Source organism: Lolium rigidum, chromosome 4 (assembly GCF_022539505.1).
Source record: "Lolium rigidum isolate FL_2022 chromosome 4, APGP_CSIRO_Lrig_0.1, whole genome shotgun sequence".
In the NCBI taxonomy this organism is placed as follows: Eukaryota; Viridiplantae; Streptophyta; class Magnoliopsida; order Poales; family Poaceae; genus Lolium; species Lolium rigidum.
Window position 1 is genome coordinate 241838312 of NC_061511.1, and position 23528 is coordinate 241861839.

At 42.0% G+C, this 23528-nt stretch overlaps 2 protein-coding genes across 2 annotated transcripts; one reads left to right on the top strand and one right to left on the bottom strand.

The window, feature by feature from the left end:
* The first annotated feature begins 6193 nt into the window (after positions 1-6193).
* Positions 6194-6781, top strand: LOC124648493 (ethylene-responsive transcription factor 8-like). Its single transcript, XM_047188253.1, has one exon. The coding sequence runs from the start codon at positions 6194-6196 to the stop codon at positions 6779-6781; it is 588 nt and encodes a 195-aa protein (XP_047044209.1).
* A 939-nt stretch (positions 6782-7720) lies between these two features.
* On the bottom strand, positions 7721-19552 carry LOC124650011 (structural maintenance of chromosomes protein 4-like). Its single transcript, XM_047189579.1, is given in 29 exon segments — positions 7721-8080; positions 8367-8439; positions 8514-8601; positions 9213-9347; positions 10358-10418; positions 10493-10600; positions 10678-10833; positions 10919-11040; positions 11158-11247; positions 11335-11544; positions 11634-11677; positions 11680-11716; positions 12043-12219; positions 12302-12607; positions 12860-13018; positions 13126-13259; positions 14637-14826; positions 14930-15082; positions 15396-15526; positions 15609-15753; positions 15817-15945; positions 16097-16172; positions 16247-16404; positions 16475-16553; positions 16652-16782; positions 16980-17156; positions 17242-17343; positions 17977-18066; positions 19412-19552. Coding segments are annotated over 29 exon segments (3723 nt in total). The 3' UTR covers positions 7721-7959.
* Positions 19553-23528: the final 3976 nt, after the last annotated feature.

Here is a 23528-nt window from a genome sequence, read left to right on the forward strand (position 1 = left end):
CTTAAAAAGCTCTAGCACATGATTTAATCCCTGCTTCCCTCTGCGAAGGGCCTGTCTTTTGCTTTATGTTGAGTCGGTAAAAACCTACTTCCCTCCATCTCAAGCAAGCATTTGAGTTGTTGTGATCAAACCATTTATATTGTGATCTATTTCATTATGCCTTTTACTCTTCCTTGTTTAGTACAAGTTTTATCTGAATGAATATAGCTTGGAAAGTTATCAATGATTATGAGGAGATTACTATGATTGAGTATGCAAGTTTACCATAAGCTTTAATATGAGAGCGCTGCTCAATAGATGAGTATAATCTGTTAACTGTTTTCTGACCAAGAACAAAGTTTGCCATCACCAATTATGATTCCTTATGCACCTTTATTTGTGATTGCCTTCTACTTGTTTCAAGTTGAATTATATGAGAAAGTTGTCTACTAGAATGCCTTGTGTGAGTGAATATGATGCTTCTTGTCCGTATTTTATTTATCGACTCTTCACTCCATAAACATGTGGTCTTGTTTACCGAGTTCAGTTTCGCTTGGGGACAAGCGAAGTCTAAGCTTGGGGGAGTTGATACGTCCATTTTGCATCACTATTTTATATCATAATTTGTCTGTTATTCATTGATATATTTCATATTTGGAGATGATACTTATGTTATTTCATCTATTTTGCATGTTTCATGATTATTTGGGGATCGCGCACCGGAGCCAGGATTCTGCTGGAAAAAGCACCGTCGGAATGCAATATTTCGGAAGATCAACAGTTGACGGAAATTATATGAAAAATCCTATTTTTCCAGAAGACGAAGGGAGCCAGAAGGGGGAGCCGAGGGGACCTGAGGTGGGCCCACCTCATAGGCCGACGCGGCCCAAGGCCTGGCCGCGCCGCCCTGTGAGGAGGGGGCCCACAGCCCTCTCTCGCCTCCTTTTCTTCGCGTACGTCTTCGTCCCGAAAACCTAAGCCCCAGAGGATAGTCGCGAAGAGTCACGGCCCGCCTCGCGGGGCGGAGAACACCAGAGAGAAAAGAGCTCTCCGGCAGGCTGAAATCTGCCGGGGAAATTCCCTCCCGGAGGGGGAAATCGACGCCATCGTCACCGTCATCGAGCTGGACATCATCTCCATAATCATCACCATCATCATCATCATCATCACCGCCATCTCCACCGCTGCACCTCGTCACCGCTGTAATAATTTGGGTTTGATCTTGATTGTTTGATAGGGAAACTCTCCCGGTGTTGATTTCTACTTGTTATTGATGCTATTGAGTGAAACTCGTTGAACCAAGGTTTATGTTCAGATTGTTATTCATCATCATATCACCTCTGATCATGTTCCATGTGATGTCTCGTGAGTAGTTCGTTTAGTTCTTGAGGACATGGGTGAAGTCTAAATGTTAGTAGTGAATTATGTTGGTTAGTATTCAATGTTGTGATATTTAAGTTGTGGTGTTATTCTTCTAGTGGTGTCGTGTGAACGTCGACTACATGACACTTCACAATTTATGGGCCTAGGGTAATGCATCTTGTATTCGTTTGCCAATTGCGGGGTTGCCGGAGTGACAGAAACCTAAACCCCCGTTGGTATATCGGTGCAGGAGGGATAGCAGGATCTCAGAGTTTAAGGCTGTGGTTAGATTTATCTTAATTACTTTCTTGTAGTTGCGGATGCTTGCAAGGGGTATAATCACAAGTATGTATTAGTCCTAGGAAGGGCGGTACATTAGCATAGGTTCACCCACACAACACTTATCAAAACAATGAAGATTAATCAGCTATATAAAGCGAAAGCACTAGACTAAATTCCGTGTGCCCTCAAGAACGTTTGGTCATTATAAGTAAACAAACCGGCTTGTCCTTTGTGCTAAAAAGGATTGGGCCACTCGCTGCAATTATTTCTCTCGCACTTTACTTACTTGTACTTATTTTATCTGCTATATCAAAACCCCTGAATACTTGTCTGTGAGCATTTACAGTGAATCCTTCATCGAAACTGCTTGTCAACACCTTCTGCTCCTCGTTGGGTTCGACACTCTTATTTATCGAAGATACTACGATACACCCCCTATACTTGTGGGTCATCAATGTGTGAAGTGACCAACGGCCATATTTCAAGTGACACTATAAATAGCCCTTCTCCTACCTCTGAAGAGTTGGGCACTACACTACAAGCTGTTCTTGAACTCTCTCTCTCATACTCCATTGCTAGAAACACCAAAAGCCTCAGATCTCCCTCCTCCTCCACCCAACTCAAATCCCTGCGGGGAAACGATAGAGGAGGACCCGATCTACTGTTCTACCAAACCAAATCTCATTCCCCCTTGTATTCATCAAGAAGCTTGCTCTCTAGGGTTCATTGGAAACCCTAGGTGGGCAAGAGTGGTCCGGAAGCATCCGGGCTGTGGATTTTCTCCGGGCAAGATTGTGAAGGTTTGGAGGCTACCTCAAAGTCTACCACAAGTGAGTGAGCTATTCCTTCGTGGGATAGGCTCCGGAGAATAGGGTGAGCCTTCGTGGCGTGGGGAATCCTTCGTGGGACCTCCACCCCTCCAAACGTGACGTACCTTCTTGCAAAGGAAGGGAACACGGAAATACATCCTCGTCTCCGCGTGCTATCGGTTATCTCTAACCGAACTCCTTACTTGTGATTTAACTGCATGTGAGAGCCTTCGTGCTCGAGTTAGTTGTATCCTCATATAGGTTGTTTCACCTAGTTTGCATTAGGCTCACCTTTATATTCCGCAAAGCCTAATCTTGCAAAGAAAGAATTAAAATCTGTAGAAACCTATTCACCCCCCTCTAGGTTTACCATCTCTATACTTTCATGCATATGGAGAAAGCACAATGTTAAAACCCACGGAAAATACGTCAAATTCAAAATAGATATAAAATGCGCTCTTACCCGGGAACATCTGATTTGTGTCCTTCATTCCGGCGAGTAAGCCAAAAATAACGTAAATTGTCTCATAACCCGTTGTGCCATACACCAAAGAATGTCTTCATCCATCCATGTCGGGTTAAGCACGAACTGGAAAGGTTCACCAAACCTCCTCCTAGGACTATACGGCTCCCATTCTAAATCATACCACAAACCTCCTCCTAGGACTATATGGCTCCCATTCCACCTAAATCGTACCACAATGATGTCGATATGGGAGTACACATGCAGAACATGCAATCGCGTTATGGGATGGTAATTTTTACCTACTCCAGGGCTAGATTATCAAACTCGTTGGTGCAGGTCTGATAGGCCGCTACAAGGTTACTACTGAACTCAGAGACCACGTGCCACTTGTAAGCCCACGTGGGGAGCCGCAACTCGTTGCCATGATCTTCGTAGTCCTTGAAATGAAAAATATTCAGCAGTCCAATAGTGGAACTGTTCTAGATCTAGACCGATAGATGAAGGCCAATGGACCAGCAATGTCAGCTTCACTTCCAGTCCTACAACAAGCTTCATCCAACTACACGTGATGGCAAGCAAAATTTAGTCATGGTACAAATTGGAGATGTCATGTAGTGATGGACAAAATAGAAACTTTTGATTACCTCGCGTACAAGAAGGCCAATGCCGCCGAACCCCAAATCCATTTAGTCTCCATATTGGTTAACGACATGAACCAGTGCCATTGAACGGTATTCACACTGCTTTCGGAAAAGAGAGTCCTGGTACACATGGGCATACATCTTAATATCATCCTTTTTGGGCATCCTTCTGACAGGTCTTGAATTTCGTGAGCCAAGTGAAAGAATCCCTGGTAGAGACCCTTAATTTCCCCCTTCTTGTTTATAGTATCCTCGGGAACCTTACCAATAAGGTCAAAGATCTTCCCGCGTCAGTCGCCACAAGATGTGTCAATACACAGAGGCTTCCCCTCAATGGGGAGTGCAAGGATCATCGACGTGTCCTGAAGAGCCATGGTCATCTCCCCGGTGTGAAGTTGAAAACTATGCGTCTCCGGCCTCCAACGATCGACAGGTGTAGTGATCGCAAAAGGGTTCATGTTCGGCGTCTACCGGTAGACCATATGGATGAATGGCAGGATTCCTAGCTTCTGGATGTGCTCCATGTATCGCTCATCGTATACCATCTTCACTGAGGATGTCTTGAGACACATTGTCGAAGGGGCCCAAGGACTTACACACATGCAAGCTTGATTATTCCATATCCATTTTAACATTGCAAAACTATATGAACTAGTTGGTTCTTTTCTATTACCTTCTTCTCGGACATGAAGTAGGCACATTGTTTATCATCCTAGTAAGGATTGAGAAGTGTCATCCTACACATGTGAGCATGTAAAAAACGACAATTGTGAGCAAATGTGAGTATATAAAAACTAAAATGTGAGCTAATGAGAGAAAATAAATATTAATATGTGAGCATCTAACTACAAAATCTAGAGCACAAAAGACCAAAACATAGTCACACAAATGCTATTCACATGCTACAAAGTTAAAAGTGCATACAAATTCCTAGAAATCCTGATGAACTAGGGTCTTTTATAGAACAGCAAGATTTGAGCAAATGTGATATATTTTTTAAATGAAATTGAGGGGATTGAAGGAGAATACCTTGGGGAAGGGGTTGAGATCAAGAGCCCCCAAAGAAATTCCTCTAATTTGTGAGCTATGGGGAGAGGAAACTGTGGCGGCCGCCGTTGCCACCCAGAAGGATGAACCCTAGCTGGGGCGCGTGTGATTGAACTAGCCGGCCTAGGCTGGCTCGGCACAATTACCCCAAGTTGTTGTGTAGCGCCGCCGTGCGACGCCGAGCGCAAGGGCGCGACACTATCACCCCTGGGTCCTGCGACACCATGCGGGCGTGTGTGTGGCATCGTGATGCTCGGCGTGACACAGAGGTCAGCGGCGCCCTCGATGCAGGTGCGACACTTTCGCCCCGTGTCCACGTTGGCGTGTGCGCGGCGCGGTGATGCTCGACAGGCGCGGCACAAGAGTTTTTTCTGCAAAAAATTATCATGAAAAGTTTATTTTTCGAATTTATTTCTCTATAGGTTATTTCTGTCGATTTTGCCCATACCCGTCTTCTCTTTTCCGTTGGGCAACACCGGGCATCCATCCTGCGCCATAGACGTACGTGACACAACGTAACGAGGGCAGGCCGGCCGGGCTCAGGTCATTTTGCCCGCCCACGCACGGCACCGCGCGCTGCCTGGTGCTAGTCAATGAGTGCGGCTACGGGTTGGTACGGTATCACGGTATCATCTAAAGGGTGGTATCACTAGATATGACATATCTAGTGATACCAACCTTTAGATGATACCATGATACCGTACAAAAAAACGTATTTTTATACGTGCCAAAAAATTATACGAAAAAATGTGAGTGTTCATGAAGCATGTCCCTACATCATCACAAAATTTCATATCCAAAATCGACATGGACACTGAGAAACAAAAAAGAGAAAATCAGCATGAATAGTGTCATTTTCTGATTTTGTCTTTTTGTGACACTAGGTAGCACTATTCATGCTGGTTTTCTCTTTTTTGTTTCTCAGTGTCCATGTCGATTTTGGATATGAAATTTTGTGATGTTGTAGGGACATGCTTCATGAGCATTCACATTTTTTCGTATAATTTTTTGGCACGTATAAAAATACGTTTTTTGGTACGGTATCACGGTATCATCTAAAGGGTGGTATCACTAGATATGTTCTCGCCTAGCCAGGTAGCCGTGCGGGCCGCGGGCACGGTACGGCCGGACGGTGGGATGATGGAGACGACCGTGGACGGGACGGGACGGGGCGGCTGGCATGGATCATGGTAATGGATGGGCAGACAGATGGATGGTGTAGGGCTTGCGTCACCTTGCCAGGGAATGCAGGGCCCCGCTCGCTGTCGAATCGCGCGGCGGCAGCGGCACCGCACGAGGCCACGAGCTACCTAGCTCTAGTAGGCCCGGTCAGCGACAGCCTCCCTCAAGCCCCCCGACGCCTACACACTCGGACGGAGCCCCAGAAAACCTATACTACTACCTCCCCACTTCACGAGGCGCGCCATAGCCTCGTAGGTTAGGCAGCAAGGGCGGTAGAGCTGCAGCGAGCCCATCCTCTCGCTCCCCGTATAAGAGTCGCCCCTTCGTCTTTGCTGAACTCCCAAGACTTGGCCGAGCTTCACAGCAGTAGAAGCAGTACCAGCTCCGCCGAACTAGCTACCCACACCGTGAAGAGGCCTCCCACCATGCAGATGCAGCGGGTGAAACAGGAGCGCGGCAGCGCGTCGGCGGGAGGGCGACCGGAGGCGCAGCCGCAGCCACCGCCGCACGCGCACTACCGCGGCGTGCGGAAGCGGCCGTGGGGCCGGTACGCGGCGGAGATCCGGGACCCGTGGAAGAAGACGCGGGTGTGGCTCGGCACCTACGACACCCCCGTCGACGCCGCGCTCGCCTACGACCGCGCCGCGCTCGCGCTGCGCGGGCCCAAGGCCAGGACCAACTTCGGCACCGGCCACGGCCAGCACCCGTACCCCTTCCCGCACCTGCCGCTGCAGCCGGGGGGTCTGCTGCCTCCGCGTCCGCCGACGGCGCCGGGCATGTTCGGCGGCGGACTCGATGTCGCGCGCCCGTCGCCCTGGCACTGCGTCTACTTCCCCGCCAGGAGGGTCTCCTCCACCGTGCTCGACTTCCTCGCGCAGCCGCTGCTCCCGGTCAAGATGGAGGACGCCGCGCCGGCGCTGCCGTCCACGGTGCTCGAGCTGCGCACCGGGCCCACCGTCGGCGTCCCCGCCTTCGACCTCAACGAGCCTCCGTCGCTGCTCTACGGCTCTTGATCTCCTGCGCACGAGCGAGCGTAGAGCTTAGAGCGTAGGATCATGGTGTACGTGCTAGCTAGTGGAGAAGGTGATTTAGGGAGGAGCGGCGGATATCACTGGTCCGTGTGTACATAAACCTGCCTGATTAAGAAAGTTTAGCCACTTCGATCTCGTCTTCCTTGGTGCTCGTGTTGGTGTTCCCTGTATGCTTCGTTTCTGCTGATTTTTGGCTTTGATCTCTGGTACCCATGTATGTGCACGACCATTTTACCTGACGATCTGCCAAATGCGGCGAAGGCGACGGGTTTTCAGCTTCTAAACTCGGTTTGTTTTCGTGCGATTTCAGCCGATTGGCCACGGGTCGTCGTATGTGCCGTAGGGGATTGCACGTTAGCAGCATTCCTACCTGCGGATGGTAGCCAGTTGACTCAGTTTTGGCTGTCGAGGTTGTTTACAAATGAGAAATGACTCGTCACAAGCACTGAGGGCATCTCCAACCGTCCAACGGGTGCTGTTCCCTGTATGCTTCGTTTCTGCTGATTTTTGGCTTTGTTTCACCTGAGGACCTGCCAAATGCGGCAAAGGCAACGGGTTTTCAGCTTCTAAACTCGGTTTGTTTTCGTGCGATTTCAGTGGATTGGTCACGGATCGTCGCATGTGCCTCAGGGGGTCGCACGTTTGCAGCAGTCGTACCTGCGGATGGTGGCCGGTCGACTCAGTTTTGGCCGTAGAAGTTGTTTACAATCACAAGCACTGATGCTAACAAAACAATACAAGTGCTTATAAGCACTCAATCACGTACAAACACCGAAGTGAGTTAAGCAGAGTGCATTTCACACGAAATAATAGTTTCCTTTGCATAAGCACTTATTTAACTACACCTCAGATCGTTCTGGCTGAACAAAAGTCTTTTCTGAAAATGGCAAATAAGAACGTTGTTTCGACTCTAAAGCAATGTTGAGAGCACGAAGTTAATTGGTCAAACAAATATAACGTCAGCAATCCACGTTCCATATTTTCTTTCACATACATACAATCACACCTTAGGTGACCAAATGTACTAGCCTCATTCTATCAATGGTATCTTTACATGGCATAAAACCAGCTTAGCAGTACGATAAATCCTGATGCCGAAGGAACCTCGGTTCCACGAGGGCACCAGAGAACATTACATTCAGATAGAACTCTAAGGTACACTAGACTGCCTCCATGCTCTCAGCGAAGCTACCAGGGTTGATGGTTATACTCTTGGTGCAATTATCTGTCTTGTAGATGCCAACCAGCCGATCAGCTAGTTCAAACATGTTGTTCCTGAGACTGCAGACAGGGTAACAGACGTGAGATTAAAAATCAAACAAACATGAAATGATATTTTTACTCGGATTGCATGGCCTTTTAGATCAATTTTGGCCATTTTTGTAGAGGTATTGTCTCCATTATAAATATTGCACACGAACTGGTAAACCTGTGTATACCTTATATTTTTCATAAGGTTTGTTTGAATAGGTAGGAATTTTAGATCAATTTCCCAGTTTGAATATAAAGTATAGAAGCAATTAAGAGAAAATGTAAGAGGTGAGAAGGATGGGCTGAATAAACTTACCTAATAATAATGAACTGGGCATCTTTGGTTCGATCTTTCACATAATGTCCGACAATGGATACATTCTTAAAATCTATAAGCAGCAGTTTGATTAGTCTATTAAAATGACAGATAGTATTAGTTAAAGAGAATGGTCACAAGGCTTACCCAACGCTGCATCTATCTCATCCATAACATACAATGGAGTCGGTTTATAATGGTGAAGAGCAAACACCAGAGCCAGGGAGCTAAGCGTCTGTGCGACAAAAAAATGTTTGAATTGGTGCATGCCCAGCGGGTAATATTGATGATAAATATTTGGCAGTACATGTGGATTGCACCACAAAGAGTAAGTGTAAGGGATTGTGATCAACATTTGAATTGTGTGCAACAAGAACGAAGGTGTACCGCAGAAATAAATCAAACGCAGCTCAGATGCTTATTTCAGGTCCTGGAGAATTGTATTTGACTCTAATGAAATAATTTATCTTTATTTCTGGCCTCCTAAATGAGGCATGCAACTTTATTTAAACATATTTATCTTTTCTATTCTAAATGTGAGACAAAAGTGTCTTAACTATTAAATGAGCGCCAATAATGCAGTACAACTTTCTGATTATTATGGTGTTCTCAAATTTCCATATGCATGATTGGTAAAGCCAATGGTTATGTATTAGAAAACCAAAACAAAGTGGACATGAATTCTATGCTCTCGGAATATGCACCTATTATTATTGATTAAAAGTAAAAATGTAAAATTTCTAGTACATGGAAAGTTCTGATATTGACTTTCCACATGCCAAGTGTATGCATAAAATAATGTTAACTTAGTTTCTGACACTTCTACAAGTAAGGATAAAGAAATACCTTCTCGCCACCAGATAGATTGGCAATGTTCTTCCAGCTTTTCTTAGGAGGTCTTACACTGAAAACAACACCTTCTGAAAATGGGTCCAACGAATCAACAAGTTCCAGCTCCGCATCGCCTCCAAGAGTAATCATCTAAGACAACAAAACAATATTGTGAAATCATTTCACAACACATCAAAAAATAAATATCTGTTTTCTCTTCTTGTACACAGTGCTGTCAGTTAAAATTTTGACCAACTTCACACATATTTTATTGAAACAATATTGTGAAATTATAATGTTTTGTAGCTAACAAGATCTCATCCACAAGTGAGCGTGCACAACAGACAATTCAATGAAAACATCATTGTTGCAACAATGAGCTGATATCACCAGGCTAAGCGTGAGTAGAGTTACCACATTTTTCACACCCCTATAAGCCTATGGAAAGCTGAGAAGAGGTGTAGTTGTCGGCACATTAAAGTTAATATGGTTACAGTATGATTAATTAACTCTTGTGCCTGGTCCGTTCCATGGTAGCTGATGTTGGAGTTAACCTTGTTGTGTATGTGCGCTCATGTTTATTTCAGTTGTGTTTCTGGGTTTTGGATTTAGTTGAAGTTGTGGCAATGTGCACACCGTAGTGATGTGTTCAAGTGTACACAAGGCAAAGCTTGTTAGTGTGTGTGTTAGCGACTCAGCTTGGTGCTATGCCTGTACGGTACCAAGTCTGAAAGTGTTTGTTAGTTGCATGCCTAGCTAGTAGGAGAGATACACGCATGCATGGATGGAGCTAGCTGTTGGTGATAGGCTTTAGTAGTGACCTGGTAATCAGTCATTGTGCAGAGTGAATGAGCATGATCTCCAGGTGTGAGGAGTGGCCGAATGGCGTGGCCTGCATGGTGGTTGCTAGTTGCCATCTACTACCAGCTAGCGGCGATAGTTATGGATCGAGCAAAGTGTGGGCTTGACCATCTGCATGTGTGTGCGCTACTTAAGGTACTGTATTCTATTTAGTGAGAACAAGAGAAGAAAAGCACAAGTATGTCTGCAGTGTGTGCACTCGCGTGAGCCTTCATCCTTGGGCATAGCCATCAGCTGAGTGGTTGGACTTCATTTGTGAAAGGAGTGTCATATTACATACTAACTATACATAATCATACCTGATACATCTCTTTCAGTTTCAGAGAAATTTTGTTGAACCCTGCCATGAACTCATCTAACCTGCAACAATATATATTGCATGTAAGGAGGTTAATCAATCAATCCAAATAATAAAACAGAAAGCAAGATGATACCTTCTCTTCCGCAGCCCATCATATAGTTTTTTAAGATCATCACGCTCCTGAGTGGTAGCATTTAGCTCATCGACGCGTTCACCATATAAACGAGCCTTTGTGCGGTACCTGGTTTAACCAAGATAAGTAATTAATAAGTTGACGGGAAAAGGTTTTGTCAACAGTTATATGGCATTAATCCATACTCTGCTATTGAATCCAGATTTGGACTCAAGTCTTTAAGTTGTGCTTCCAATAATGCCACCATCTCCATTGCTCTTTTCAGGTCACACATTTCATTGAGATGCTCATCACTGAGTGTTTCTTTAAGTTTCTCAGGATCAATAGCATCCTTTTGGATTCTGTGAGGAAAACACGTACCATTTAGAAGGCATAAAAAACATACATGATTCATAAAATAACTGAAAAAATAACATTTCAACATACTGATCCATGTGTTTAGCAAGATTCGCCTGAATGTCCACAAGCCTTTTCCCAAATGCTTTCACCTTCATTTCCCACTCCTTGGCAAGCTTTTTTGTGTCTTGCAGTTTGTACTCTGCATCAACCTGTTTTTACACAAATAGTTTGTGTTATTTTGCTTCAAGAAAAGCTGAGGTCAGAAAAAGAACCATCTTGACCAAGTTAATTAAGATATTAATAGAATCCAAATTAATGGAAGAAACCTCAGAGGCTCTCAGTTCATCCACCACTTTCTTCGTTTTATTGTAGTCTTCCTTTGTTTTGTCAAGCTCCTCTTTATGGCTGTCAATCATCTACAAGTTCAATGGACTAACATTAACCTTCCAAACATGCAACAAGCCAGTCAGGGTCCAGACCATAGAGCAACATAACTAAACTACCTCTTGGGTTTTCTTATATTCTTCTTGAACAAGAAAAGCCTTCTTCTCTGTCTCTTTGAAAACAGACATCAATTTCTCCTTTTGAGAAACCAGGTTTTCTGTTTCTTTTCTGGCCTCCTCAATGCCCTTGGTTAATTTTTTAATCAACTTTTCGCATGTAGTTATCTTTACTTTGTGGCGGTTGATGTCTGAGCTTGTTTTGTCAAGTTCCTGATGTTTAAAGTACAAATTCATAAGCATCAGCAAGAGAGAGACACACACACCAGAAAAAGGAAACAAACAAGCAAGGATGTACTTACAGATTGGATATTTGCAACTTTTGCCTTCTGATCCTTGAGCACCTGCCCCCTGCATTTTCAATTTTCTGCTGAAGTTCTGAAGCCTGTTGTACATTTAGTAAATGAAGATACGTTAGGAAGTAGAGACTGTATTTGGTAACTAAACTGCTACTCCCTCCGTCCGACGAAGGTTGTCTGAGATTTGTCAAAACTTAGATGTATCTAGACACTATATAGCATCTAGATACATCCAAATTTTGACAAATGTCAGACAACCTTCATGGGACACGGCATTCAACTGGGGGAGGTGTGAATCTTAAGTTTGTTTTACACTTTTCAATAAAATTGAAGTTAACGCTAATAAAGCACATTGACCTAGCTTTTGCTAGAAATGAGACTTCAAGGTTTGTAACTTTGTATGTGCACTTGCCTTATCTTTGAGCTTGCTGGAAGACTTTGCAAGTTTCTTTAGTTCAACTTGTTCGGTAGATATGATATCATCCAGCTCTTTCATTCTGCCGAGCTCATCATCTTTGGGTTGTGATGCAGCTTTCAGTGAATCTAGTCGCTTTTCATTGTAACTGTATTGGGCATTCATACTCTCCACCTTTTACAGGAGAAGCAAAAGTAAGGTGATCTGAATATAACAAACTGCTCAAGGATAAAAAGAAATTTTGTAGTTTAGGTACCTCTTTTTTAGCTTTTGCCAATTCCATCTCGAGACGAGATTTAGCATCTTCCAGGGACCGGTAGCGTTTTTTAGCTTCATTAATACTTTCACGCAATCTGTTGAGTTGATCAACAAGTTTGCTGAGATCATTTTCAGCATTTATAACAGTCTCTTCTGAGACACTTTCTCGGATGGATGTGCTCATCTTGCCACCTCGTGGTTTGCCACCACCACCGCTCATGGTCCCAGACTTCTCAAAAAGTGCACCGTCAAGGGTAACTACCCGGCGGAATTCACTATCTGCAGTATATGCAATTCGAGTAGCCTGACAAAAATAGATGTATCATCTTACTGTTATAATGTAATCAGAAGGAGCAGTATTTGTTTCTTAACAGAATATGATGCATCCCCTAAATAAAGTTATTTTCCAAATTCATGACAATTCCATGAAAATGCTAAAGGAAACCAATTTAGAAACTATTAGAGAAACAAATGAATAAGGCACATTATAACTGCAAGCAGCTAAGACAGATGCAAATAGACCAAGTAGAACAAACAAAGTAACTTAAGGGTTTACCTGATCAAGATCGTTTGCAACAACAGTATTGCCCAAGGTAGCAAAGAAAGCTAACTTTAGCTTCTCATCTTTAACCTTTACCAGATCAAAGAGGCGTGGAACTCCTTCGGGTGTTTTTACTTTCTCCTTTAGCTTACGAAGATGATGGGATTGCTTTTCCTGTAAAAGTTAAATACCAAAATCAAGCATAACGTTATAAAACCAGCAGGGAAGAAGTTTGTATACAAGTAAACACGGAAGCAAAAGGAAAATAAACCGGAAATTACCAGTATCATAAAAGTAGCAATCCCAAGATTTCTTCTGCGTAATAGTTCAACACAAGCTTGGGCCGAATTTGTTGTTTCAACAACAATATAATCAAGCCCACCGCACGCTGTTGATATGGCAACATCATATTTTGCTGCAAATTAAGGCATAATAGCTAGTAAATGTTTCTACAAAGATATTAAGGCATATCTATCTTAATGTATAATAGCTTTAGGCATAATAGCTACTCCCTCCGATTCATATTACTTGATGTTAATATAGATGTATCTAGACACATTTTCGTTGTAGATACATCCATTTTAGCATCAAGTAATATGGATCAGAGGGAGTAGTAAATTAAGGCATATTTATCTGAAGGCATAATAGCTAGTAAAATAAGGCATATTTATCTTAATAAATGTTTCTACAACAATATTGTGCCTCAGAAATTGTAAGGCATGAGTTTCTAGTAAATTAAGGCATATTTATCTTACAAGTATAGAATGACCCCCTCAGAGTATAACTACAGAAATTTTACAGATATTTAATGACCATGAGTTGACAAACTCAGTAACCCCATTTTTAGATGAGACTATAGTACAGCACCGATATACACAATTCTGGAGAAACAGCAAAAAGTAAGTGTAATACTAATCTATAAAATAAGAGGGTGTCCAAACTTGTCACATCTGTCGGGGCTTTGTGTACTGGTATCAAGAAATGCTGACTGGAGAAGCCTTGACCTAACAGGTTAATACAAGTAAACAGCACAGAAACTATTGATTTTTTTACCAATGATGTATCCTTGATAAAGCCTTAACACAATGTAAATATTACTTTTCTAAACCTGAATAGTTGGTATAATTACTGATGGCCTAAGCTTTTGTAGCATAATTTGAGCATATAATAATATGTACACATGGAATTTCAAGACTACCCAAAAACCCTTTCAGTGTACTTTTGATTCACAATAATATACACCACATTTGTCTAAATAAAAATCATTCCATTCTAAGACTTGGGTGGGAGGGGTTAGGTCCAGCCCATCTCTCTCATCTAGAAAGGGTCTTAGCAGAACTTATGCATAATTTCAGTACAATAAAGTACAGAATTTGTCAAAAGCAAATTTCACTTCCGCAAAAACTATACAATCTGCATAGTGTACAGTGAACGATACCTAACAATGGCTTTTAGATTTCAATAGAAGTACACTATTAAAATACATTTGAAGAAAAGATGTATGAAAGAATTCTGATGTCGAAAGTGCTCATCACATTCACGTGTTCTATCAGATACAATCGGTCCTACTGGGGAAGTGTGTGGGCAGCATCCCCATTATACCCTGTGACCTGGTTCAAGTCCAAGCCAATGAGAATTTGTCTCCTGAGCAAAAAAAAAAGAGATGTGTTCCATGCACAAAATAAAGAGGCAAAACTCAGGTGTGGAAAATCAACATAGACCAGAAAAGGTTGGAATAGTTTAGCTTTGTGCATTCAAAAGTCTTCTTTTGTGGCTATAGATTATATCTTACCATCAATTGCACCAAGATCACCTAGTCTGCCATAAATGCCATCTATTTCCTTTGATTCCTTGGCTTGTAAAATTGCTTTCAGCACAGTGCCTTGATTCTTCTCAGAATCCCTTGTGGATTTGATCTCCACAACTTTCTGTCTAGCTGCTTGTTCAAGAGGAATTAGGGTTTCCTCTTCTTTTAGGCATTCCTGTTACAAATCCCAAGTTAGGATTCAGGAAACTCACAAAAGTTGAAAGAACTTAATAGTACCCGTGAGAAGAATGACTCAAACTGATATGGAAGTAATTTACCGATTCAACTTTACGAGCTTCAGATGCTTCACTCTGGTGTTTCTCTAATTTTCCTTGGAGCTCTGTAATGTATGTATCCTTTGTTTTGATTTTTCCTTTGATGATTTCCATCTGGTTTTGAGCATCAGTTAATTCTGCTCGAGCTCCATCTTGCTGAAAACAGGTAATAAGTTCATGTAAATTAATAAATGTCAGAACATTACATATTACATTGCTTTGCCAAAAGAATATGTTTTGCCTAGTGACGTGACTGCAATGTGATTATGAATATGTGTGCCCAACGCAGGTCCAAGATGTGATGACAAAACTGTGGGATAATGGTGAGGATTTCTAGTGCCCTCAATGAAACATGTGTTCAAAACTGGCAGTCAAGTGACTCATCATGGAGGAAAGCGTATTGAAGAAAAAACGACAATGGTATCATTTATTGTTCACTGTATAAAGAAGTTAAAGGCGAGGACCGAACCTTCTGTTTCATCAATTCTTTCTCCGCGGAAGCAACATCCAACCTTCCTTTATGCTCAATAATTTGATTTTCCCATGGTTCAAGCTCAGTCCTTACTTTGGTAAGTTCAGCACGTAGTTTCTCAGTTTCCTCTGTAATTACAAAAAAGGCTATCAAACAGAACAGTTTGATAAATAGGGGAGAAACAGGCAAATGTTAAAGAAAAAATATCACCTCGAGAGCTTTCTTTAATTTGCTCCAGCACTTTCTCTTCTTGGTTAAATTGTTCTTGCAATTTTGGTATCTCTTCCTCAAGCTGTGGAATGAGATTGGATGACTCTTCAATCTCTTTTGTTGATCCTTCAATTTTTGCAACATCCTGCAACAACATGAAACTTGAGACTTTATTGCTTGAAGTACATCTGTAATCATGCTAACATACCTTTTCAGCTTTGTCTTCCAGCTTTTTAATCTTCTGCTTAAGATGTTTTAGATCTTCCCTGTGCTTTACATCTTTTCTCTCAAACTCCTTAAATTGATCCTTGCAGGTTTTCATGTTATTCTCAAGGTCCTGCATGTAAAAAGAGAGCAAATATTATAATGGGGCATTTAATATGGTAAAGTTAGAGTAAAACTAGTAATACAGTCACGACATATATAGGGATAATTTAACTTTAAATTCACAGCAACATAGGTTAAAGAAAATGTAATTTAAACTATACCTCTTGCCTTTTGACATGTTTGTTGTAAACAGACTCCATTTTCTTAAGATCTTGAGTATTCTGTTTAATTTGTTCCCTGGATTATAACAAAAACAATCAGTTCTGAACTTGTGGCTGTAAAATTCAACTACAACCGTGGCAATAAATCACCTTTCAGAGGTAAGGTTCTTCTCAAGGTCGGTAACGTTGTCTTTGAGCTGGGTAACATGTGATGTAGCATCGTCAGAAGCCATTGTGGTTGCCTTTTCTTGCCATTTCAAAAGCAACAGTTCCTTCAGCATGTATGTTTCAGCTTCATTTTTCGCATTCTACACGAAGATAACTATGTCAATAGTGTTAATCAACCAAAAGAATCAATTCATGACATCTGATCAGCACCTCTAAACTGTCCCTTTCCTTCTCAGCCAATTTCAGCATTTGAACCGATGCAGTTCTCTTTTCATTGAGCACTTCCAATCTAAAGGTATTAGAAAATGAGAATGATGACATCACAACAAATGGACAGTGCACACTCATCATGACAACAGGCATTGAATTTTCTGTTAAGAAACTCACTGTTTGTTAGCTTCTTCAATTTTCTCAACATATTGGTTCGTACCAATGATGTCTTCTAGATATTCTAGAAAACCCTCATCATGAGGACTTTGAGATTTTGGCTTCATCAGGGAGATTTGCTCAACCTCGCCCTGTACAGTGTCCAGCTCAGAAGTTCAGCATATGTAATATCGGCAAAACACAGATAGAAAAGCACCTTATGGCTGCCAACCTATTCCATGTAGACTTAAATCAAGGAATATGCAACATGTGGGAATTTATGAAGGTAATCAAATGTAACAGATATCCTAAAGTATCAGTATAATTCACATGTAGAACTGCACAGAACCTGAAGGATCAGAAAGCGATTATTATCAAGGTCCACTCCTTTGCCCTTCAACAGTTTAGTTACTTCAGTAAAATTGCTTCCACGGTCATTTATGTAATATTTAGATGTGTTGTCACGGAACGCAACTCTTGTTATGACAAAGTCACTGCCCTCAACAACCCTGTAGTTTCCATCATCCTGCATATGGCCAGGAAAAAAGCAACAGTGAATTATGGCACTAATGAAACGATAAGAAAGTATAGGTACATGGCTCAGGAAATACCAAATCAATGATTTCTTGAAAATGGACGGAAACCCCAGCACTGTCTAGGTTCTGGTGGTTGGAGGAGTTGTGTATGAGCTCCGAGACTTTGTTTAGGCGCATCTGCAGTTAGGGAAGAACCAATCAGAAACAATATATATAGCGCAAAACAACTAGAAAAATATATCGTCTAAGTTAAGATAACATCTAGTGAATGCAAAAGGTCATCTTTCATGAGCTGGGCAATACTTAAGTACTTTTCATTGTTAACCAAAACATCCAAAGAAATCTAAGCAGGAAATGGCCATTGAAATATAGGAGGACAATACTTCATAAATAAGGGTCACGCCATGTCCAACTATTAAATATATCCCACTTAGCAACCAAAGAAGTTAGCATTACCTCCGTTCCAAAATATTAGCCTTTTTAGAAAGCTAAGTTAGCTTTCCAAAAAAGGCTTATATTTCAGAACGGAGGTAGTACCATCAAAGTACCAACTTGCTAGCTTATATGCTACCCTGAGGCGAAGAATTATGTGTTGACTTTGTCTGCTATACAATATCAGAGGAACCATAGGTTGTTACACTTGAACTTCGAAATCACTGGGCCACTTAGACTGGCATGACAGTGCTGGCCTTTAACCACTGGATAGGCCAAAACGAGATGACACATTGACATGTAATACGTATGTACTAAGTTGCAAACAAATATTCCAGTGGCATAAAAACATTTACGATGTATGCTATTAATGTTCACCTGCTTTGCACGCTTCCCAAACACAAATAGCATGGCATCAATGACGTTGCTCTTCCCACTGCCATTTGGCCCAACAACAGCTGAGAAACTCTGCAACCAAGAAAAATGTTACATAATTTGTTTTGCTTATAGGAATTGTCACTCAACGAGCACCACTAGACAAAAAGCATGCAATCAGGACAATTCTATCGTGCATGAGTCCTATCTGGAGTATGGTAGTTCTGTGTCCCGAAAAGCTAGAAGGCTAGAACTCTAGTTTACTCTTTGCTGGTATACCTGCTTACAGACTATAATTGACTAGGGTTGTGATTGTATGACTTATGATACAAGTGTTCTGCATCCTGAGAATATTTGTGTATATTTGGGGATTAAAGGATGTCATGTTATTATTTCAGTCAACTGCACTTGGATCATTCTTATCTTAGGAAATTACAGGTCCGGCACGAAAATGACCAGTGGCAACAAACACTGAATTTAACTACACAAAGCGAGTTTTCTCGACAGAAAAAGCATACAAAGCGAGTCATATGGTTTCAGAACTACCGATGTGGTAATCATACTTAAGAAAAAAAACACGGGATGGCAGATCACCAAATACAACTGAAAGTTGGCAAAATAGCACAGACACCACTTTTGGTGTTTAGTTTCCACATCATTTGGTTGAGCATCTTAAATTTTAAATGATGCTTCTAGGAAGTGAAAGATGAATAAAATGCATATATGCTAGTTTGAGAAAAAAAATTGTGTGGTCAATATATCACAATCGAAATAGGTATCTGTGCTTCAAGGTGCTGATTGGGCAGCTAGAAAAAATTGGACAGAAAAAACTGAAGAGTGTGTTAGTGGCACACCAGGGTTTCAGAATTTCAGTTCATATTTTCTGTGGACACAACTAGACAAGGCAGAGCAGAACTCAGAAGCTGAAGGGATAACGAGTAGTGCCAATAGTTTCAAATTTTCGCAGGCATGGGGGAGGCCAGAGATGCAAATCTCGAACCATGGTTTCAGAATTTCAGTTCATATTTTCTGTGGACACAACTAGACGAGGCAGAGCAGAGCAGAACTCAGAAGCTGAAGGGATTAATTTCAAAATTTCGCAGGCACGGGGGAGGCCAGAGATGCAAATCTCGAACCAACCATACAAAACTCCTCTCGAGGCGTCAAAACCTAAGTAAAGCCGTTATCCAGTTGGAATTTCTAGGGTTTACAGGATTTGCAGACCAAGTGAAAAATGCACCTCTAGATACATATTCATGTTCCTAGGGCCTGGAAGTCAAATCAGCTGCCAAAACGACCAAACGTCTGAGAGCGGAAGAGGGGAAACACCGTGCGTGACACCCGCGGCCGCCCTAACTCCCTTCCCTTGGGTCGAGAAGCCGAGCAAGTCAAAGTGGAAACTAGCTAGGGCTCGCGCCTGCGGGAGGGAGGAACAGACCTTGTGGAACGGGCCGATGCGCTGCTCCCCGGCGTAGGACTTGAAGTTGCGGAGAACCATCTCCTGTATGAACAGCCGCGGCTTCGCCGGCCTGCCCGGCGACCTAGCCGGCGAAGGCGACTGCGGCGTCGAGGTCTCCATGGAAGAGCGAGACGGGGACGTCTCGGTATTTCAAAATGCGGCCGCGGGAGGCAGGAGCTCGAGCGCCGCCAAGGCGATTTCAGCCGACGGCACCTAACCTAGCACGAGATCTCGCTGCCGCCGCTCTCCCTAGCTGGGCCGGAGGCGAGGTGTGCCCGGCGAAGAGGCCGCGAGCGCGTCGGCGGTGGGAGATTTGGGGAAAGTGGAAGTGGCTGCGAGGGGAGTGTGGATTTGGGGATTTTGGGGGGAATTTAGGAGGGAAAACTGAAAGGTTGGGGAGGGTTTCCGCCCTTGGCGTTGGAGAGCCAAGATGTCAGGCCAAAAATAATTGGAAATCCTTTGGAGCTGGCCTCGATAGTTGGGCTGCCCTTCCTGTAGGTGGGCCTGAAGTAAATATGCCCTAAAATACCGGAAACTTGAAACTGAACCCGATGCACATGCACTCGGTATGTGCAAAACACATTTTTAAAAAGTTTTAAAAATAAAAAAAGAAATTCGTACGTAGAGGGACATGTTCCACATAAAGCACATAAAACCGATCTTTTTTGTGCGGTGTAAAGAAGACAAAAATTTCTCGAGAAATGGATTTTTGTTTTTTTTACACGGGGCACAAAACATGTCTATTTTTGCTGAAACAACTTATGACCATGTAACATGTCAAGATATAAACGAGATATTTATATATATTTTTGAATATTTTTAAATATTAGAAATGCATTTTAAATAAAGGGTGCATATGCACCAGGTGCAGAAACACCTTATCCTCTAAAAAAACAAGTCACATTGTGTGTAGAAGGATATGCCCACACCGGAAAATGCTTTTGGAGGACGAGCTTGCTAAAGCCTTTATTTCAGAAATTCGAAAATGATAAATTTTAAAAAATTATGAAAAATATCTACATGTAGATAATAATGTATACTTAAGGGTTCAATATCTCAATCTGAAACACGTTCTATTATGAGCTACAAAAAAAGTTTTTCTGGCATGGTTTGAAGGTGCACTACTCAAACATTCAGATCTGAAATTTTGTGTCTTTTATGTAGTGTAGAATGCAACATATTTCTGAATGGGACCTTGCACAATTACAGTATAAATTATTGCCTACATGTACATATTCTTCAGAAATTTCTGAAACTTTAAAAATATGTTTCGAAGTACAAAACAAAGGGCTCTAGTGAGCTCGGGGGCTAAATTGACGCACTTGTGCCCAGAGGGAGTTTATCCTTTCCGGCTGCACAATTCTAGAAATATATGCAAACTCCAAACATAAGTTTTGTTATCTGATCATCTCAAGGTTTAATTTGACGTTTGAGTCAATAAAATACTCATGTGTTTTATGAGAAATGATCATCTCATGGAGGATCGTGGCTTTCAACGTTGTTGAAGATTTTTCCTCGAGGTAACAAGTTTCTTAGGGCATTCTCCTATCTATTAAGTGGCGACAGACTATGATAGACGATCCAAGGAACGTTTCCGGAAGAAAGAACGGATCAACCAACTCATTAGCACGTAGTTTTGCATAGTCCATTATCCGAACACACAGCTTGATGACGCGATTCCAACCATTAATTATGGACTGTGGTCAAAGCTGTGTTAAACAAAACGATCGAGACCCCTGCATTTTTTTTGTTTTCTCCATCGCTGTCACCGGAGTATGCAAATGAGATCACGCCAGCCTCATGTCGCCAAAACTAATCAGCTAGCAGGACATCGCAGCGATCCAGCTCAAAGGAGTGTGTCTCCAGTATTAACCACTTATGCTCTCGATTAAGCTACTTCATCCAGGCCAAGAGCCAGCGATGATGCGCGCGATTAGCGTTAAATAACTCATCATCACATAAGGTTCTCAAAAATAGAAAAAGAAAACTCATCACATAAGGTAGGTAGTGCACGTACACAATGATTGATAAGCAACTGGCATTATGAAGAGTGACCTGCTGAGTGCTTAGAAGAGCCGCTCCTTGAAAATAAAATAATTGAAATCCAGAGGAATTGTGTAGACAAATTACGTTAGTTTGTCGTTATGCATTTGTTTGGAGTATTCACACGGCGTTTCCTTACCTCTAAAAGGCTAGAATGAAATTTATATCGGAAAATATATGCCAACAATTTGACTTCATTAATTAAGAAAATCTCATCACATCCAAAGAACGAAGCAAAAGAATGTTGTCAAACTCTAAAGTTCCATCAAAGCGCTTCTAAAGTCGCCATCTCTAGCTCTGCTTGTTGCATTCAGGTGTTTTTCGAGACACATGACAAAGAAGTCACATAAGACCTTATTTGCATAAGTTCAATTAATCTTGTAGGATTTAAATAGCTGAAGTCTTGGGAAAAAAAGGGTCGAATCAACTCACGAGACCCGTGAATCATCAAGGAAAAATTAAGATTCAGTGCTACAAAATCCAAATCGTGAAGATCTAGCACAAGCAAATCTTCAATGACAACCCGTCGTGAAGCACCTTCCTCTTCATACACTCAATGAGAAGTATCATGTTGCTGACAAGATCCTCAACGACATCAATAAGGGACTTCAAACTCATTGTCGTGTTTGCCTTTTTTTTGTTAACACAACTCGTTTATTTCCTCTATTAAATCCATGAAAGTAGATGAAGCACTTGAGGATCCAAACCAGCTGATTTCTATGCAACAAAAACTGTACAGTTTCAATCGCAACAAAGTCTTCAAACTTATGAAGAGATGTGACCCTAAGCAACACATCATTATCAGGATGATGATGGAAAAGTTGTGTATAACGGAGCCATGCTAGTGGCTCAAGGTTATACATAGATGAAGGGTGTAGATTACGATGAGACCAACCTTTAGGTTTTGAAGATCCTTGCTTTACATATCATGTTTACAAACTAGAGAAGGTACCATATGGCCTCAAACAAACCCCACGTGTGTGATATGAGTGCCTCTGAAATTTTATTATGAATCAAGGCTTCAACCTCGGGAAGATTGATTCCACTCTTTTCACCAAGTCTAAGAACAATGGTCTCTTTCTCTGTCGGATCTGATGATATCATATTTGGATCTACTAACCCCACATCCAAGCTAAGATTTTGGTGAATTAATTGCTACATAATTTGAGATGTCCATGATGGGAGAGATCAAGTTTATTCTAGGTCTTTTCGGAAAGGGAAACAACCTGGATCACCACCTAATAAGGCCCCAAAACGACCGCTCAATGATAAAATAGGTGGGGATGTAAATACAATAGGAGGTTTGTTTGGAAGCAGTCAAATTCTCCAGGTTAACAATGGGATCTTCATCTCCCATGAGAAATGCGTCAAAGACATTCTGAAGAAGTTTGATATGGGAAAGGCAAAAGTCCTACGCACTCTAACACAAGCCAACAACAATCTCAACTTGGATGAGGACCCTAAACCTATGGACCATAAGTTGTATCATTCTACGGTTGGTTCTTTGTTGTATCTTTTTTTATCTAGATGCGATGTGATAGTGTCCCCATGTGTCCACGATTTCAAGCATCTCCAAAAGAGTTTAACTTTGTGGCAGTGAACTAGATTCTAAGATATTTAGTATTTACGACCAACTGGGTTTGTGGTATCCTAAGGGCTCAAGTTTTGAACTCGTGGGATACTCAGATTCGTAAAATGCATGATGCGATGTTAATAGGAAGTCCACATTAGGTACATGTAAGTTTATGGGAAGACCCTTAGTAATATGGTCTTTTGAGAATCAAAATTATGTCTATCTATCTACAACAAAAGTTGAGTACATTCTAGCTAGAGCTTGTTGCGTGCAACTTCTATGGAAGAGGCATGCACTAAATGACCTTGTAGTCAAGGTGGAACGTGTGCCTCTTTTGTGCGACAACTAAAATGCCATCAAGATTGCCAACTACCTAGTTCAACACTCCCACACCAATTATATTGAAGTTCCTCGCCACTTCCTTAGGGATCATGTGGACAAAGGTGACATCAATTTGTGTCATGTTGGAACCGAGAAGCA

Excerpts from the sequence above, each read along its gene's own strand:
- LOC124648493 (XM_047188253.1), top strand. The coding sequence starts at position 6,194 with ATGCAGATGCAGCGGGTGAAACAGGAGCGCGGCAGCGCGTCGGCGGGA.